This window comes from Balaenoptera physalus (genome assembly GCF_965194825.1).
Source record: "Balaenoptera physalus genome assembly, chromosome: 1".
NCBI lineage: Eukaryota > Metazoa > Chordata > Mammalia > Artiodactyla > Balaenopteridae > Balaenoptera > Balaenoptera physalus.
Genome location: NC_138882.1, coordinates 121,732,909 through 121,751,316, shown reverse-complemented (window position 1 = coordinate 121,751,316; position 18,408 = coordinate 121,732,909). Strand labels below are relative to the sequence as shown.

The 18,408-nt window shown below is 37.8% G+C and overlaps 1 protein-coding gene across 3 annotated transcripts in view; it reads left to right on the top strand.

Moving 5' to 3' along the window:
* The window catches only part of DNAI3 (dynein axonemal intermediate chain 3), a 101,042-nt gene that overhangs the window by 40,556 nt on the left and 42,078 nt on the right, over positions 1 to 18,408 (top strand). For 2 of the 3 annotated variants that reach the window (XM_082410090.1, XM_082410089.1), the window contains 6 exons: positions 2,733 to 2,849; positions 11,236 to 11,426; positions 12,183 to 12,307; positions 14,402 to 14,491; positions 16,369 to 16,455; positions 17,329 to 17,457. In XM_082410090.1, coding sequence (XP_082266216.1) covers positions 2,733 to 2,849; positions 11,236 to 11,426; positions 12,183 to 12,307; positions 14,402 to 14,491; positions 16,369 to 16,455; positions 17,329 to 17,457 — 739 coding nt within the window. The remainder of the gene's footprint in view (positions 1 to 2,732; positions 2,850 to 11,235; positions 11,427 to 12,182; positions 12,308 to 14,401; positions 14,492 to 16,368; positions 16,456 to 17,328; positions 17,458 to 18,408) is intronic. The other variant, XM_082410091.1, reaches the window with a different exon arrangement.

The following is an 18,408-nucleotide window of genomic DNA, read 5'->3' as shown; positions in this document are numbered from 1 at the left end:
CTAAATTCCATCTGCCCCTCTACCCTCATTTCCCACAACTCCCCTGGTTCATCCATTCCAGCCCCACTGGCTTCCTTGTTCCTTGAATTCACCAAGCATTGTCTCTCTTCTCTCACCTTCGCCTCACCACCACTTAGAACTGAAGCTCCATGAGACTGGAACTTTGTCTATTTTGTTTACTTCTATATCCCCAACTCCTAGGACAGTTCCTGGCACATACTTACTGAATGGAGGGGGAAAAAGAACCAAGGAAGGGAAGGAGGAGGAGAAGGATCAAGTGAAGCAAGAATGTGCAGAGTCACTGACTTGAGTTCAATGTTCAGAGAAGAGCCATGAAATATACAGTGAGAGAGGCTGTGACCAGGAGAATCGTGGGTCCTCAGTGTGGACCATAGTACAAAACATGCTTTTCAGATCTCTGTGAACCAAAGGATCAGGAACCATGAAAATGTAATGTTAAAGTTAGAGCACATGTACATAGGTACCAGGGGTCAGGACAAGACATGGGTCAGAAACCAGGGAGGCAGATAGACAGGCCAAACCAAAAGAGATGAAGAGAAAGACAAGGATTGGTGGTCAAGTCTCAGCAGAGAATTAGGACATCAAAGATCATTAAACACCAAGAAGTGAGGGTAAGACAGGAAAGAGAGAGGTGATTCATTAGTACAAAAGAAACTTAGATTTTGAGAAAAATTTCTTAGTCAAGACAACTAGAGATTTCTATTTTTCTACCAGAGTGCAGAAAAGTGAAAAGAATGAGTCAGCCAGGGTAGACTCAGGAGGTAGACTCAGAATGAGAGAGTGAACTTCTAACAACAGGGACCCTAACCACAGGACTTTAGATTTATTAGGCTCTCAAATGAATGTTGACTGATAATGATGAACAGTTGTTTCTATGTAGACGGAGGGAATAGATGAGAAATAGCGGCAGGTCTTGACCCACAAAGTGGGGTGGTGGGGGGAGTAAATCAAAGGGAATTCAAATGGTTCAAATCCAGGTGACTTGGGAGAATGCTGGTACCACTTACTAAGATCAGAAATTAGGTGGAAAAGATGGGATATATGATTGTGATGGAAGAAGTAAAAAAACAAAATCAAAGACGAGGTTCAAAGAGTAATGACAATGAAAGCAAATGTTTACAGTGTCCTTACCACATACCAGGCATTCTTCTAAGTATCAATACTTTGCACACATCAACTCAATTAATCCTCACAACTGCCCTCTGAGGTAGGCACCATCTCCATTTTACAAACAAAGAAACTAAGACAAAAAGAGGTTAAAAATGAAAGCTCAATGTTTAGAACATAATTTAAATTTAAAGCAATAATGACTAGATCTGCTGAGAAACAACAAAGCAAATCACATTTTAAAAAATAAGAGTGACTCAGTCATATTGCTACTTTGATGAAACCACCAGGCACCATATAATTTCTTACTTAATCCTACCTGGAGGGTACTAGTGTGGGATAGAAAATAAAAGGTGACGCTAAGATCTGAACCCAAGTCTCTGGTTCCAGCACCAACATTCTTTCTTTCCATCACTCTGTCTTCTGCTATGGATACTGATCTAGGCAGGGAAAAAAAGAATGAATTGTTCAATTAAACATAAACAAAACTCTGTTTACCACTCTGTTCGATTACTCTCCATTAATATACTTGCCTCTCAGAGACATTTTCCTGACATTTGTTCAACAACACAGGTTAAATACAACCTAATTTTTTTGAGCACTTAAAATGTCCTAGGCACTGTTTTAAAAGCTTTGCATCTATTAACACATTCAATCCTTACAATGACACTGTGAGCTAAGGACTTTCAGAATTTCTTTTAGGGATGAAAAAACAGGCACAGAGAGGTTAAATAATTAGCTCAGGGTCACATAGATAGTAAGTGATAGAACCAGGCTTCAAAGCCAGGCAGCCTGTCACCAGAGTGCACTCTCTTAAGGACTTGCCATATGATCTTTCTACAGCCCCACACCCTAAGATCAAGGAGCTCACTCAGTCTAGTGGGTGAGACTGACAAAGACCAGAGGTACAACACAATGTGTTGTGTTCAAGGGTGGAGGTGAACACTGAGAGCAGACTGGATGGAATAAACTTTCTCCCAGAGATGGTGCTGCCATTACTGCCAAAATGTAACTTGTTCCAGGTTTTGTATATTTAGAGCAGAGTTTCTCAACCTCAACACTACCGGCTGGATAATTCTCTGTTGTGGGAGAGCTGCCTTATGCACTCTAGCATCCCTGGGCTCTACCCTCTAGATGCCAGGAGCTCTTCCCAGTTGTGACAGCCAACATTGTTTCCAGACATTACCAAATATTCCTGGATTGAGAAGCTGGAACAGGATTGCACTGGTTGAGAAACACTGATTTAATGAAATGAAGAAAGAATGATACACAAATGTGACAAAATGTTAATAATTAATGAATCTGGGTAAAGAATGTATGGGAATTTCTTATACCCTTCTTACAACTTTTCTGTACGTTTAAAATGATAACTAAATATTTTTTTTACAATAAAGAGCTTGTTGATTATGTCGAAGAGAAATTCACAAATACTTCGAATGGCAGCCAACATCAATTGTCTAGGATAAAGAAAAAATTCAATATGTAGAATTTAAGTATAAACTAATATCCTAATATTGTCTCAGAGAAAAATCTTTGCCCTGTTATGACCATATTTGCTTGTCTTTGATCTAACTTTTGGTATTCGATTTCTTTCAATATATTAGGACATATCCCAAAAATGCTACTACGCAATATTATCCAAGAGAACTTTCGGAAGAAGAAAAAGAGGCACTGGGACAATCAAAGACTTTGACTGAGTTTCTTAACAATGTGTCTATAAGGTAAAAATTGTATATTAAATTTAAAAAAAACATAAAATGTATATGTTTACTTATAATAATAGGTCTTAAAAAACAACTCTATACCTGGTGTACAGATAGAAAGTATGAAGACAGTTATCAGATACTCATGAGCATGTGACACATTCTACAGATTCTCAGTCTTTCTTTCCCTTCTGTTGCTAAGCAACATGCTAGACCTTCTAAGCTAGGGCCACACCAAACAGTGTCAGCCTGGAAGGTGTATATAGTTGAACATGTGAGGATGTTTTCCTAACGGCAAATTAACATTTATTTACCATGGTTTCCTTTAAGTCTTTTTTTTCACCCCTCAGTCCCCTTCTTAGCTTCATTGATTTTTACAGGATTACAAAGGTGAGGATGTTGTGGATGTTGAGGATGATCATTACCATGATGATAGGAATTTACAAAAATACCTTTTAAATGAGAATCTGAAGTCAGTTCAGATGGAATTTTTGGATATGTCACCCTTGTCTCTAATTCCTGTGTTGCAGCCACTCTTACTGGCTCTGAAAGAGAGGTGTCTTTAAAATGCCCCCTACACTCATATTCAGGCCCTAGGCAGACCCTGGGGACTTCTAAACCACAGAAAGTTTGAAGGTCTCATCAAGTTGATATCAGAGTTCAGATAAGTGGAGCCAATGGTGGACATGTCTACCAGTTGTACCAATAGGTTGGTTACCATTTCCTCCCAAAATTAAAGATTTGGTAGAAAGTTCATATATAGCCCAAGTTAAGCTCTTTTATTTTTATTTTTAAGAAAACATTTTAAGATTAAATGTCTTGAAAATTCCTTGTGACGACCTAGAGGGGTGGGATGGGGAGGGTGGGAGGGAGGCCCAAGAAGGAGGGGGATATAGGTATACATATAGCTGATTCACTTAGTTGTACAGCAGAAACTAACACAACATTGTAAAGCAATTATAATCTAATAAAGATGTTAAAAAAAAAAAAGAAAATAAAATTCCAACAACTCTCAAAAGTTGTTACCTAAGCCTAGAGAGAATCTGGTTCAAAAATTCACTAATTATTCAAAGAGAGCTTATTAACTATTTGCCACTCACTTACAGCAAGTGTGCTATAGTTTTTCCTATGTAGACAATTAGAAAGAAACCAGAAAACCTGAGGTTTCTTTTCCTCATATCAAAATTAAGTAATTATTAAAATTTTTCCTAAGGACATTAAAAATGAGAAGTCTGTCTATGTACAATCAATTTCAGGGGAATAAATGGTCTATAGCCAATTCTCAATTATCTACATTGTGTATTATCTTTTTTTTTTTTTAATATTTATTTATTTGGCTTCATTGAGTCTTAGTTGCGGCAAGCCGGATCTTTGTTGCGGCACGCGGGCATGCGGGATCTTTAGTTGCAGCATGCATGTGGGATCTAGTTCCCTGACCAGGGATCCAACCCAGACCCCCTGCATTGGGAGCATGGACTCTTAGCCACTGGACCACCAGGGAAGTCCCTGTATTATCTTTAGACATGGGCTTTTATTCTTCCCTTTCAATTGCCAAGCTTATAAGGGGAGGGATGGTGAACAGCTTCATAATTCCCTCCTTGAGATGTGGGAAGGAGGAGCCAGAACTATAAGAAGAAGGAGGAAAATTCGTACAGGCATTTTAACAGCGTTGGCCAAGAATAAATAAGAAACCACATTTACATCACAGCCGTGCTTCCCACTCTAGAACTGTTTAAGGTTTACTTAATTTTTTAAGATTAAAATAAGCCTCGTTTTGTTCTGGAAGAGAGCTCTTTTAGAAATGAGTTCTTTCCTTCTCATAGAATTTTGTCCAGAACAAACTTAAGGCAAGCATTATTTGCAAAAGAAGAAAATGATCTGAGAGGAGAGAGAGAAACTTCAAGGGGATTCTCAAAGCAACTAAGAAACGTTCGTTTTGGGGTTAAAAAAACAGCGATACCCATGGGCTTTCACTCAGACAACAAGCTTTGCCAGCCTCCAGTTCATCACTCTCAGGAACCACGTGGTAGAGTGCACCAAAATCAAGAAACAGGAAACCAGAGAAAAGGTGCTGTCTTCACTTCTCCCTTGTGAACTACTCCCTTGTGAATTACTCCCTTGTGAAGACAGTTCAGGCTGAAACAGAAAGAAATGATTTTGAAAATGCTAACAAATGCTTCTGCTTGAAACTGGGCTTAAACCTTGAAGCTCCGGGTTGTTCATAGGGTTGTTCAGGGTTGTTCAAACTTTAATGTGCATATGAACCACCTGGGCATCTTGTTAAAATGCAGGTTCTGACTAAGTAGGTCTGGGGTGGGGCCTGCCGCTTTGCATTTCTAACAGCTCCAGGTCATGCTGATGCTGCCGTCCTAGGAAATGCATCCAGTTTGAAAGATGAAGTACAAGAAGAATTTAGCCCAAAGAGTATTCAATTACACAGTGAATGGTAGTGTAATGATTAATGACACAGGTATTAAATGGTACCCTTATTTAATACGTTAGGAATATCTATTAGGATACTTACTGCTTATATTTAATTATCTAAATAAAGGGTTTTTTTCTTATTTTAGGAAATTCATAATTGAAAACCACTTTCAACTTACTACATTTATTTAAAAAACCAAGTTGTTTGGACTTTCAGTCATTAGGGTGAAACCTTGGGTGGCATTCTAATTTTGGGAAAGCTCCTAGAGGCCTTGGGAGGAGGCTGAGCTTTCAAGCCTAAACATATAAAGGGACAATAAACATTATAGTAACTTATAAAACAGGAACTTGTCAAGCCAAGTTCCCTAGACTAAGAAGAGCACCAAGACTGTTTTTTAAAGGAGCAACGTTAGTATTTTTAGCAGGATAATTCTTCATTTTAGGGACTGTCTTATACATTGTGGGAGGTTTAGTAACAGAATTAAACACATTAGCACCTCCCAGACACTCTGACAGCTAAAACCACCACCCCCACCACACACACACACACACACACACACACACACACACACACACTTCTAAATTCCAAATCTCCCCTTGAGAATATCTTATTTGTTGTTTTAAATTGTATATAGTATAATTATTATATATATTAATATAATAATTATATATATGTAAATACAATAATTAGTATACATGATCATTTGGTACTGAATATGGCTAAGAAAATTGCCTTTTCTATCAGTTTGGAGTTTTCAAAAAGCAAATGAGATCAAGTTCAAAGTAGAAGTTTACTGAGAAGTTCACTGTAAAAAATAAAGGGAAGGGAAGCAGGATTGAACAGGGAGAGCTTCAGACAAACTCTCAGCCAACCCAACAGGAAGCTGCAGAGGAAGACAACCTGTTGGAGGTGTCCTGCCAGGCACAGAACTGGCAGGCCCCTGTGCCCACAGCTGCCATGCTCAGTCTTTTTTTTTTTTTTAAGTTTTTTTTTTTAACATCTTTCTTGGAGTATAATTGCTTTACAATGTTATGTTAGTTTCTGCTTTATAACAAAGTGAATCAGCTATACATATACATACATCCCCATATCTCCTCCCTCTTGTGTCTCCCTCCCACCCTCCCTATCCCACCCCTCTAGGTGGACACAAAGCACTGAGCTGATCTCCCTGTGCTATGCGGCTGCTTCCCACTAGCTATCTAGTTTACATTTGGTAGTGTGTATATGTCAATACCACTCTCTCACTTCGTCCCAGCTTACCCTTCCCCCTCCCCACATCCTGAAGTCCATTCTCTACATCTGCATCTTTATTCCTGTCCTGCCACTAGGTTCTTCAGAACCATTTTTTTTTTTAGATTCCATATATATGGGTTAGCATACAGTATTTGTTTTTCTCTTTCTGACCTACTTCACTCTGTATGACCAACTCTAGGTCCATACACCTCACTACAAATAACTCAATTTTGTTTCTTTTTATGGCTGAGTAATACTCCATTGTATATATGTGCCACATCTTCTTTATCCATTCATCTGTCAGTGGACACTTGGGTTGCTTCCAAGTCCTGGCTATTGCAAATAGTGCTGCAATGAACATTGTGGTACATGTCTATTTTTGAATTATGTCTTTCTCAGGGTATATGCCCAGTAGTGGGATTGCTGGGTCATATGGTAGTTCTATTTTTAGGTTTTGAAGGAACCTCCATACCGTTCTCCATAGGGGCTGTATCAATTTACATTCCCACCAACACTGCAAGAGGTTTCCCTTTTCTCCACACCCTCTCCAGCATTTATTGTTTGTAGATTTCTTGATGATGGCCATTCTGACTGGTGTGAGGTGAGACCTCATTGTAGTTTTGATTTGCATTTCTCCAATGGTTAGTGATGTTGAGCGTCCTTTCTTGTGTTTGTTGGCAATATGTATATCTTCTTTGGAGAAATGTCGATTTATGTCTTCTGTCCATTTTTGGATTGGGTTGTTTGTTTTTTCGATATTGAGCTGCATGAGCTGCTTGTATATTTTGGAGATTAATCCTTTTTCAGTTGCTTTCTTTGCAAATACATTCTCCCATTCTGAGGGTTGTCTTTTCATCTTGCTTATGGTTTCCTTTGCTGTGCAAAAGCTTTTAAGTTTCATTAGGTCCCATTTGTTTATTTTTGTTTTTATTTCCATTTCTCTAGGAGGTGGGTCAAAAAGGATCTTGCTGTGATTTATATCATAGAGTGTTCTGCCTATGTTTTCCTCTAAGGGTTTTATAGTGTCCGGCCTTACATTTAGGTCTCTAATCCATTTAGAGATTATTTTTGTGCATAGTGTTAGGGAGTGTTCTAATTTCATTCTTTTACATGTAACTGTCCAGTTTTCCCAGCACCAGTTATTGAAGAGGCTGTCTTTTCTACATTGTATATCCTTGCCTCCTTTGTCATAGATTAGTTGACCCTAGGTGCGTGGGTTTTTCTCTGGGCTTTCTATCCTGTTCCATTGGTCTATATTTCTTTTCCTGTGCCAGTGCCATACTGTCTTGATTACTGTAGCTTTGTAGTATAGTCTGAAGTCAGGGAGCCTGATTCCTCCAGCTCTGTTTTTCTTTTTCAAGATTGCTTTGGCTATTCAGGGTCTTTTGTGTTTCCACACAAATTGTGAAATTTTTTGTTCTAGTTCTGTGAAAAATGCCATTGGTAGTTTGATAGGGATTGCACTGAATCTGTAGATTGCTTTGGGTAGTATAGTCATTTTCACAATGTTGATTCTTCCAATCCAAGAACATGGTATATCTCTCCATCTGTTGGTATCACCTTTAATTTCTTTCATCAGTGTCTTATAGTTTTCTGCATACAGGTCTTTTGTCTCCTTAGGTAGGTTTATTCCTAGGTATTTATTCATTTTGTTGCAGTGGTAAATGGGGTGTTTCCTTAATTTCTCTTTCAGATTTTTCATCATTAGTGTATAGGAATGTAAGAGATTTCTGTGCATTAATTTTGTATCCTGCTACTTTACCAAATTCATTGATTAGCTCTAGTAGTTTTCTGGTAGCATCTTTAGGATTCTCTGTGTATAGTATCATGTCATCTGCAAACAGTGACAGCTTAACTTCTTCTTTTCCGATTTGGATTCCTTTTATTTCTTTTTCTTCTCTGATTGCTGAGACTAAAACTTCCAAAGCTATGTTGAATAATAGTGGTGAGAGTGAGCAACCTTGTCTTGTTCCTGATCTTAGTGGAAATGGTTTCAGCTTTTCACCATTGAGAACGATGTTGGCTGTGGATTTGTCATATATGGCCTTTATTATGTTGAGGTAAGTTCCCTCTATGCCTACTTTCTGGAGGGTCTTTATCATAAATGGGAGTTGAATTCTGTCAAAAGCTTTCTCTGCATCTATTGAGATGATCATATGGTTTTTCTCCTTCAGTTTGTTAATATGGTGTATCACATTGATTGGTTTGCATATATTGAAGAATTCTTGTATTCCTGGGATAAACCCCACTTGATCATGGTGTATGATCCTTTTAATATGCTGTTGGATTCTGTTTGCTAGTATTTTGTTGAGGATTTTTGCATCTATGTTCATCAGTGATATTGGCCTGTAGTTTTCTTTTTTTGGGACATCTTTGTCTGGTTTTGGCATCAGGGTGATGATAGCCTCAAGGAATGAGTTTGGGAGTGTTCCTCCCTCTGCTTTATTTTGGAAGAGTTTGAGAAGGATAGGTGTCAGCTCTTCTCTAAATGTTTGATAGAATTCACCTGTGAAGCCATCTGGTCCTGGACTTTTGTTTGTTGGAAGATTTTTAATCACAGTTTCAATTCCAGTGCTTGTGATTGGTCTGTTTATATTTTCTATTTCTTCCTGGTTCAGTCTTGGGAGGTTGTGCTTTTCTAAGAATTTGTCCATTTCTTCCAGGTTGTGCATTTTTTTGGCATATAGTTGCTTGTAGTAATCTCTCATGATCCTTTGTTTTTTCTGCAGTGTCAGTTTTTACTTTTTCTTTTTCATTTCTAGTTCTGTTGATTTGAGTCTTCTCCCTTTTTTTCTTGATGCGTCTGGCTAATGTTTTATCAATTTTGTTTATCTTCTCAAAGATGTTCCTATTACCATTTTCTTAATTGTTTTGGGTTTGTTATTGTAGATCTTTTCCTTCTCTTGTGTTTCCTGCCTAGAGAAGTTCCTTTAGCATTTATTGTAAAGCTGGTTTGGTGGTGCTGAATTCTCTTAGCTTTTGCTTGTCTGTAAAGGTTTTAATTTCTCAGTTGAATCTGAATGAGATTCTTGCTGGGTAGAGTAATCTTGGTTGTAGATTTTTCCCTTTCATCACTTTATATATGTCCTGCCATACCCTTCTTATGGGGATTCCCTTGTATGTTATTTGTTGCTTTTCCCTTGCTGCTTTTAATATTTTTTCTTTGTATTTAATTTTTGATACTTTGATTAATATGTGTCTTGGCATGTTTCTCCTTGGATTTATCCTGTATGGGATTCTCTGTGCTTCCTGGACTTGATTGACTATTTCCTTTCCCATATTAGGGAAGTTTTCAACTATAATCTCTTCAAATATTTTCTCAGTCCCTTTCTTTTTCTCTTCTTCTTCTGAGACTCGTATAATTTGAATGTTGATGCGTTTAATGTTGTTCCAGAGGTCTCTGAGAGTGTCCTCAATTCTTTTCATTCTTTTTTCTTTATTGTGCTGTGCAGTAGTTATTTCCACTATTTTATCTTCCAGGTCACGTATCCGTTCTTCTGCCTCAATTATTCTGCTATTGATTCCTTCTAGAGAATTTTTAATTTCATTCATTGTGTTGTTCATCATTGTTTGTTTGCTCTTTAGTTCTTCTAGGTCCTTGTTAAACGTTTCTTGTATTTTCTCCATTCGATTTCCAAGATTTTGGATCATCTTTACTATCATTACTCTGAATTCTTTTTCAGGTAGACTGCCTATTTCCTCTTCATTTGTTTGGTCTGGTGGGTTTTTACCTTGCCCCTTCATCTGCTGCGTATTTCTCTGTCTTCTCATTTTGCTTAACTTACTGTGTTTGGGGTCTCCTTTTAGCAGGCTGCTTGTTTGTAGTTCCCATTGTTTTTGGTGTCTATCCCCAGTGGGTGAGGTTGGTTCAGTGGGTTGTGTAGGCTTCCTGGTGGAGGGGACTGGTGCCTGTGTTCTGGTGGGTGAGGCTGGATCTTGTCTTTCTGGTGGGCAGGACCACGTCTGGTGGTGTGTTTTGGGGTGTCTGTGAACTTAGTATGATTTTAGGCAGCCTCTCAGCTAATGGATGGGGTTGTGTTCCTGTCTTGCTAGTTGTTTGACATGGGGTGTCCAACACTGGAGCTTGCTGGTCGTTGAGTGGAGCTGGGTCTTAGCATTGAGACGGAGATCTCTAGGAGAGCTCTTGCTGATTGATATTATGTGGGGCTGGGAGGTCTCTGGTGCACCAATGTCCTGAACTTTGCTCTCCCACCTCAGAGGCTCAGGCCTGACACCCAGCCAGAGCACCAAGACGCTGTTGGCCACACGGCCAGGTACATCATGGGGAGCTTCTAGCCTTTTAGGAAGTCTGAGGTCTTCTGCCGGCATTCAGTAGGTGTTCTGTAGGAGTTGTTCCACATTTAAATGTATTTTTGATGTATTTGTGGTGAGGAAGGTGATCTCCACGACTTACTCCTCCGCCATCTTGAAGGTCCCCCCACCATGCTCAGTCATTGACTGGGAGAAAGCATGACCTTGGCTGGGAAACTGAGGCGAGTTGTGATGATGCTAGAGGCTGTCAACTAACAGCTTCCTGGCACTAGAAGCAGTTCTGAGTAGCACACTATCTTGAATTATTTTTCTCTTAAGTCATTTATTTCACACAGGATTAATCATTAGTTATCAAATACAATTGAGAATACTTTTTCTTTCAGTATAAATGAAGCAGGAGGAGCTGCTGAAAGACGTATCACTGAATACTAAAATTCAACATCTTGATTCCTTTTTTTTTCTTTTACAAAATAGTGTTGAAATAGCCCTGCAGCAAAATGAAATCATGAATACATTTATTAATGACTGGAAAAGCCTGGCAGAAGAAGAAGGTACCTTTGGGGACAAGACTGATACCCACCTGAGAGAGTACCAGTCCTTTACTGACCTGCATAACCTAACGGAGAAGATGATCACCTGTGTCTCCTGGCATCCGATCATCTATGGTGAGGCAGAATCATGACTGGGATTCCCTTCTGGGATGACATTGAAATAATCTGTTGCTTTTATATGTAGAATTGCAAACTAGCTCACTTTCCATGAGACAACTTCCATTCCTGAGTGCAGGCACCTGCCAAGCACTTTCTACACCTTCTCTCCATCATGTGTCCTCCCAGCTACCTTGTGGGACCACATTGTGGTCTCTACTTTATAAGGAGAGGACCAGAGCTCTCAGGAAAGTGACTGGCTCAGGTCACCCAGCTGGTGCAACGCCAAATCTGGAACTTCGTTCCCCCTGACTCTCAGCTTACTGGGCAGGATAGGAGATACACCTCCTTTAAAGAGCTCAGCAGCCAAGGGGATAGGAATGTGTGAGGGTGGAACCATGGACAGAGCCATCTGTGCCCTCTTTCTTCCTCCTTTCCTGCCCAACATTGGCCCTCTCCTCACAAAAAAGAACAAAAAAAGAAACACAACACATCTTTTTTTCTTACTAAGTCTTCAAAGTTCACTGTTTATTTTGTGAACATCTCAATTTGGTCCAGCCACAGTTCAAGTGCTAAATAAGTGACACATGGCTACTGGCAACCAATGTATTAGACAGTAGAGCTCTAAAAACACTCTTGGTCTCCTGTAGAATATTTTTACACAAGTTTCATCAAAATGGAAATGAACAGTGACTGTGTAGGAAAACAAAACCTAAAAACACTTCTCCATGCACAGTTGCTGCAGATTTTAATCTCTAGTTGTGTTTGTATCAGGGCTAATAGCTGTGTCGGTGGCTGTACGACTCTCCTTTGAAGAGAGGGTCCACTTTTCTGGTAAACTATTGCTGCAACCATCACTGATTCTTTTCTGGAGTTTCTCCGATCCCATACATCCTCAGGTAATGAAGGAGAGTCATCCACATGTTCTAAAAATTTTAACTACTACTTTCACATATCTTTAGCAGTTTTAATTGCAAAATACTTTATAATCACTTAATGTTGTAAACCCCTATAAAGCTAGGCTTTCTTCAATTCAGAATTTGTCATCATTCAATTTGAGCAAAATTTAAGTTTACACTTAGTTTATTGAAAAGATATATTGAACAAATCAACATGTTATTTAAAAAAAAAACATTGTAAGAGGAATGTTCAATTGATTTTAAAGAGCAAACTCTTTTATGGACTTTATTTAGGTACTAATTGTTCAAATGCAAAGAGATTTTAGTTTCACATGGATTTCCTTAATTCCAAGGATCACCAGTAGGAGATGGTAATGAGTAAAGATGACTGTGTGGGAGACAGTGGGGAATGGTGGGGACTGTGGCCCTAGAGGGTACCCAGCCCATCCATGGGAACAGCTACTCTTCTGCTTTCCTTGCCAGGTGGTCCCACTTGTCAAGAGAATCCAGCAATTTTGTGTGTGATCTCCCAATTTTTAAACAGCTCAACTAAAACCAAACCAAAACACACAGCAGTCCAAATAAAATAAGGCTAAAGGCTGGGTTTGCCCCCGCAGTGTTCAATTTCCAGTACCTGCTCAAGATGAGTTCTGCTTAGGGGGAGGGTGCTTTATAGTGTTAGATTAAGCTTTTTCAACATACTTAAATATAATATTTTGTTTTTATAAAGCATTATATAATTAAGGCTTTCCCTAATAAACCCTAGTGTCCCCTTATTCCTTCTTCCCTAATTCATCTGAATTAAGGCAGTTTTACTGTTATAGGGTCTAGATGCTTTTTCATAGATACAGAGATCAAAATGACAGATCTGTCATTCTTCCTTGTCAGCCTACTTACCACAAGTATGGTGCCATTCTCTCACTGGTGTTTTCTATCATTTTCCAGCAGTGTAGAACTACTCTTCACTCCATGCCATGGAAGTGTGGCTGAACCTCCAGGCAAATAGGAAGAGGAAAGAAAGACTCTCCTTTCCTCTATTTTTTTTTTAATAGAAATGTTATTTATTTATTTTAGTTTCTTAAGGAAATCAGTAATCAGTTTATTAAGATAGAAATTCCATATAAAATTTATAGTTTTGTTAAATATACTTATAAAGTTAATTATATTCTATTTATTTATTTTTATTAAAAAAATTTTTTAACCTTTCCTCTATTTTGAAGAATAGCTTTAAAAAGACACGCAAACAATTTCTTAAAGATATGATGCAAATAATTAATTTTTGTCTTTGTTCTAATCAAAACTATAGGAAAGTATTAAAAGATTTCATTTTCAAAAGTAGAGGTTTCTCTAGAATCCACAAAGTACCAAATAAACCAACATAATTCACCTCAATTCCAATTTGAAATCTTTAGCTCAGTGGTGGCAAACCAGTGGCCTCTGGGGCCTGTATTTTTGGCTGTTATGTTTAAAGAACGGTAACCATGCAAGTGTTTAGCTTGGTGGTAACACAGTAGCTCAGGTGCTAACTATGGTTAGTATATCTATTTCCTCACACTGGTGTATTCCCTGCAGGACTTCCTCCCTACCCTCCAGGCACTTGGCTTTGTTTACCTTATGGGTTCTACATTATTTAAAAATTTGTAATATTATCACTGGCAACGCCACCGTCTTCTCTTTTTCAATGCATTTTATTTTTGAGTGCTCACCTCTGTGCCAGGCTAGGTATATACAGCAGGGAAAAAATCATCCAAATATCCTGGCCCCCAGAGCTTGCTCTCCACACTTTTCAGAAACACTGATTTCATAGTCTTTTTATTTATAAAAAATTATAACATGCCCCAGCAATGACGCACAGAGGGGAGGGGAGGGGAGATTGGGTCCCCTTGAGAAACTACCTGCTCTCATATGCATGATCAATGTCCAGAATAAAATTCAGCAAAAGCAGCTTCCGATCCAGAGGTAGAATTCTGGGAATGGAATTCATGTGCATGTTTCTTATAAATAGCTATAAAATTAGACTTTTGACTTTATTATTTCTAGCCATGATCTTAATAGATTTTCTCATTCTCTCTTGAATTTGGGGGTTTACCTTAGTTAATGCTGGAAAGCCCAGATGACATCTTCTGCTTCCAGTTCTGTCCAAGCGACCCTAATATCATTGCTGGAGGGTGCATAAACGGGCAGGTACATATGGCTTTTTTTTCCAGTTCTTTATTAATTTAGACAGCATTCTGTAACACATTTTGACTGGTAGTTTTTTTAACTTAAGGGTTCAACTCAGCAGAGGGAAGGCATGTCAATTGTATGCCAGTCACCATGCCAGGAACTGGGGTATGAAGATGTGTTAGACATGGTATCTGGGCTCAAGATGTCCACAGGGTAACCCAGTTATGATCTGACCCTGGAAGAAAACCGGGTCAGATCTATTTGTGTTGCTGGGAGAGAACCACGCATTGTACAAGATTCCAGGGAAGAACAAAAACCATAAGCATAATACCTCTTGGTCAAGAGCCCTCTTCTGAAATTTCCCTAGAGGTAGGAGTTAGGGAATGATCCAGAATTTAAACAGAATTCTCTGGAAAACATACCTATATCACTGAATTTATGTGTGTATAATTTGATATCCTATTTGATTTTTTCTTTTTTCTCTTTTAAGTTATCTAATTTATATAAAATTTAGATTCTATCTTCCACTTGCCTGTTTCTCCAAAAGAGCAAAACAAAAATCTTATAGCTATTATATGATCAAAGTTTAAATTCATTGTGATACAGTGAGTTTGACCATTACAAGGGTATAATGATTTTTTATCGTGTGGCTAGGAAAACTTTTAGGTAGTTGAAATGTAAATGTCTGCATCATCCATGCCCATTTATCCAGAACCAAAAACATCTAAGAAAACTAATTTTTTTCCTTGGTTTTATTCAACAATAACTGGTGATCTAGTGAGGACCCAGAACACATCCTCCAAGCCCTGCAAATATTGCCGTTTTTACTCATTGAGAAGGTGACACAACTTTGTTTTAGAATATTTTAGAAAAGCAAATGCTGAAAATAAAACTATTCACAATTCTGTGATCCTGACATTTTGTTTACATTTTAGTGTACTGAAAATTATTAGTCATTGAAAATTATTCTAATTTTAGTCATTGAAAATTATTCTAATTTAGTGTTGCATATTCTGCTTTGTTCTGATTTTTCAAAAAATGACCATCTGTGTATATGCAAATTCAGAGTTGGCCATAATATTCAATTAAATAGAAATCATCATTTCCTAGCCTTTTGAACAATTTTGGGTGTTTGTACTTAATTCTGGAGAACAGACTGCTTTCTCCTGCGTCTAAAGCAGCTGTCCCCACATTCCCTAAAACAGAGGAAGAACTCTTCCCAAATCAGAGAGAATTGCATTATGCCTATCTTGGATTTAATAAAACAAAACAAAAAAACAAAAAAAAACCCCACTAGCATTTATTAACACAGCACAAAAATCAAAGTGCTGAAAATTCTTTTAAAGAGAAGAAAACATTATTAAGAAGAAGGGGAAAATCCTGAATAACAGGATGGAGAAGTAGGAAAAAATTAAGAGTAACAAAATTAATAAATGTATGTGTAGCGCAAAATAAATAAAAAATATATAAAGCCAAAAAAATAAATAAAGAGAAGAAAACATTTTTTATATAAGCTTTAAATTTGCTGACTCACAGGGAGATCAGCTCGGTGCTTTGTGACCACCTAGAGCGGTGGGATAGGGAGGGTGGAAGGGAGGGAGATGCAAGAGGGAAGAGATATGGGGTATATGTATATGTATAGCTGATTCACTTTGTTATAAAGCAGAAACTAACACACCATTGTGAAGCAATTATACTCCAATAAAGATGTTAAAATAAATAAATAAAGATAAAAAATAAGAGTTGCTGACTTACGATGTAGGCTAAATTTGATTATCCTCCCAAGGTGGTTGATTTATCAGAGTGCATGCACTACCAATAGGTTTTTAAAATGTTCAAGATGCAATTTGCTGGTTCCTGAAAGTATGTTGTAATAACATTTATTTCTGTTTTAGATTGTCATGTGGGATATTACCGCACATGCAGATCGAATAGAAAACATCAAGGCAGATGGTAGTAGAAGTAAAAACGTCACACTCAAGGTTAGCTTTTTATAACTTTTCACCTGCAAATTTTTTCCGTTCAGGAGTTTATCAAAAAGTACACAACAGGGTTGCCAAGCTAAACAGAGACTCACTAGAAAAAAAAAAGTGTTATTTCCTAAGTCTTCACATCTGCTGTGGATGTGTTTTGAATCACTTTTATGTAGGCCCTTGATTAAAAACACCACTAAATAGGTTGTACTGTCTGTCCCAGGGGTTCTTTTTTGTTGTTACTGTTGTTAAATAAAATGAAGGGACCAAGGGACTGCCTAAAGTGATGTAGTTGAAAGAGCACTGGATAGAAGGTCCATGCATCCAGCCTTTAGATCACAGTCTTGTGAGTTTGGATATGTCCCCCACCCCCTCAGCAAGCATCAATTTTCTCGTGTATAAAACGAAGGGGTTACAAGCCTTCCGGGTAATAATACGCCATGATTTGTGAAGCTGTGGATTCTGCCAAGAGGTCTGGGAAGAGATTCCTCAGCTCCCAACTCACTACTCACCCACCATTTGCACATTTTCACCCCCAGTCCTTCAACCTAAGCATCACGGGTCTCTGACCAAGAAACCATGGGATGTGCTTTTCTGTGCACTCACAGAAATACTCCTTCAAAAATGGGATCTCATTGGTTCTTTAGGGAATGGGTCAGTCATTCTTGTTAAAAGTTTAGAGATAAAATCTTAGACTAAACTGAAGTAGAAAGAAGATAATCTTATTATCTAACTATATAATACATAGAAACACTAATTTGTGTTTTTCCTTGATCTGGTATTTCTCCAAATTATTGATTTTAATTGGAATGATAAGTAAAGTATGAGTTGCTTCATCAGCTCTCTGAAATTAGCACATAACTTTCTCGTAACATTTTACAGCCTATGTTTCTCCTTGAACCAGAGAGTAATAAAGAAGCAATGTATATCAGACACTGTGCAGTCTCCTCAATAGAAAATGGACATAGGAAAGTTATTACAGATATACATTGGCTGCCTGACACATTTGAGGTGAGTCTTGATGGCTTCATACTTTTCTCCTGCTGGCTTGTAAGTTTTTCGAAAATTTTATTCAAAGAGGATGTTTCAAGTCAACAATTCATTTGTATTTTAATTGTGAAATAACCAGAAACCACACATCACACAGTTGTGTCACTGTTGACAGACCAAGATCAGACTTAGGGATGAGAATAAGGCCAATGTGTCAACTTCAGTGCTTTATAAAAATAAAAAATGTAGGTGGTATTAACACTGATATAATACAACAGTGGAGAAAATGAAGGTTGTAAAAATAGAGTGCAAATATTTTACACCCTTAGCCTTTGCAAATTTAAAGTTTATGATTTCAACTATTTAGAGCATACAACCTTGAAGATCTGCGACATGTAGTAATGCGTCATTTTGCAAGGCAGTCTTGAATTGAGTGCGTCATGAGGCTGGTAGGTGAAAACTATTTGTGCAGTGAGTGAGCCCAGCTGACTGCCTAGCGTCTGCGCTGCAGTATGGCTTTGTGGTTCTTTACTTGACCCACAACGGCTGGTGTTTGTGAATTTGAAAACTAGTAAGCTTCCCAAATGTTTCCCTCAAGGAACTAAGAGTCTACTATGTACTTTGAAAAATTAAAAGGTCAGAATATCAAAGAATATTCTGAAAACTTAAAGTTATGAAGGGTGATTAGCCCTTCAGGATATTCAGATGGATTATGCAAAAGCACAATTACTTTTCAAAGTTATAATGGACCAAAATAAATACAACAAATCAAAATAGAATATCGTATTTCTGGATTCTGTAGTTTTCTAAGTTAATTAATATTGAAAGAAATTCAAAACATACACATGTAAATTTTTAAATTAAAAAATAAAGAGCAAGTAGCAAAATGAAGAAAAATATTTGCCTCAAATATGGTAAATACAAATTTTCCAGTAAATAAGCTAAAGATATATACTGAAAAACAATTAGTAG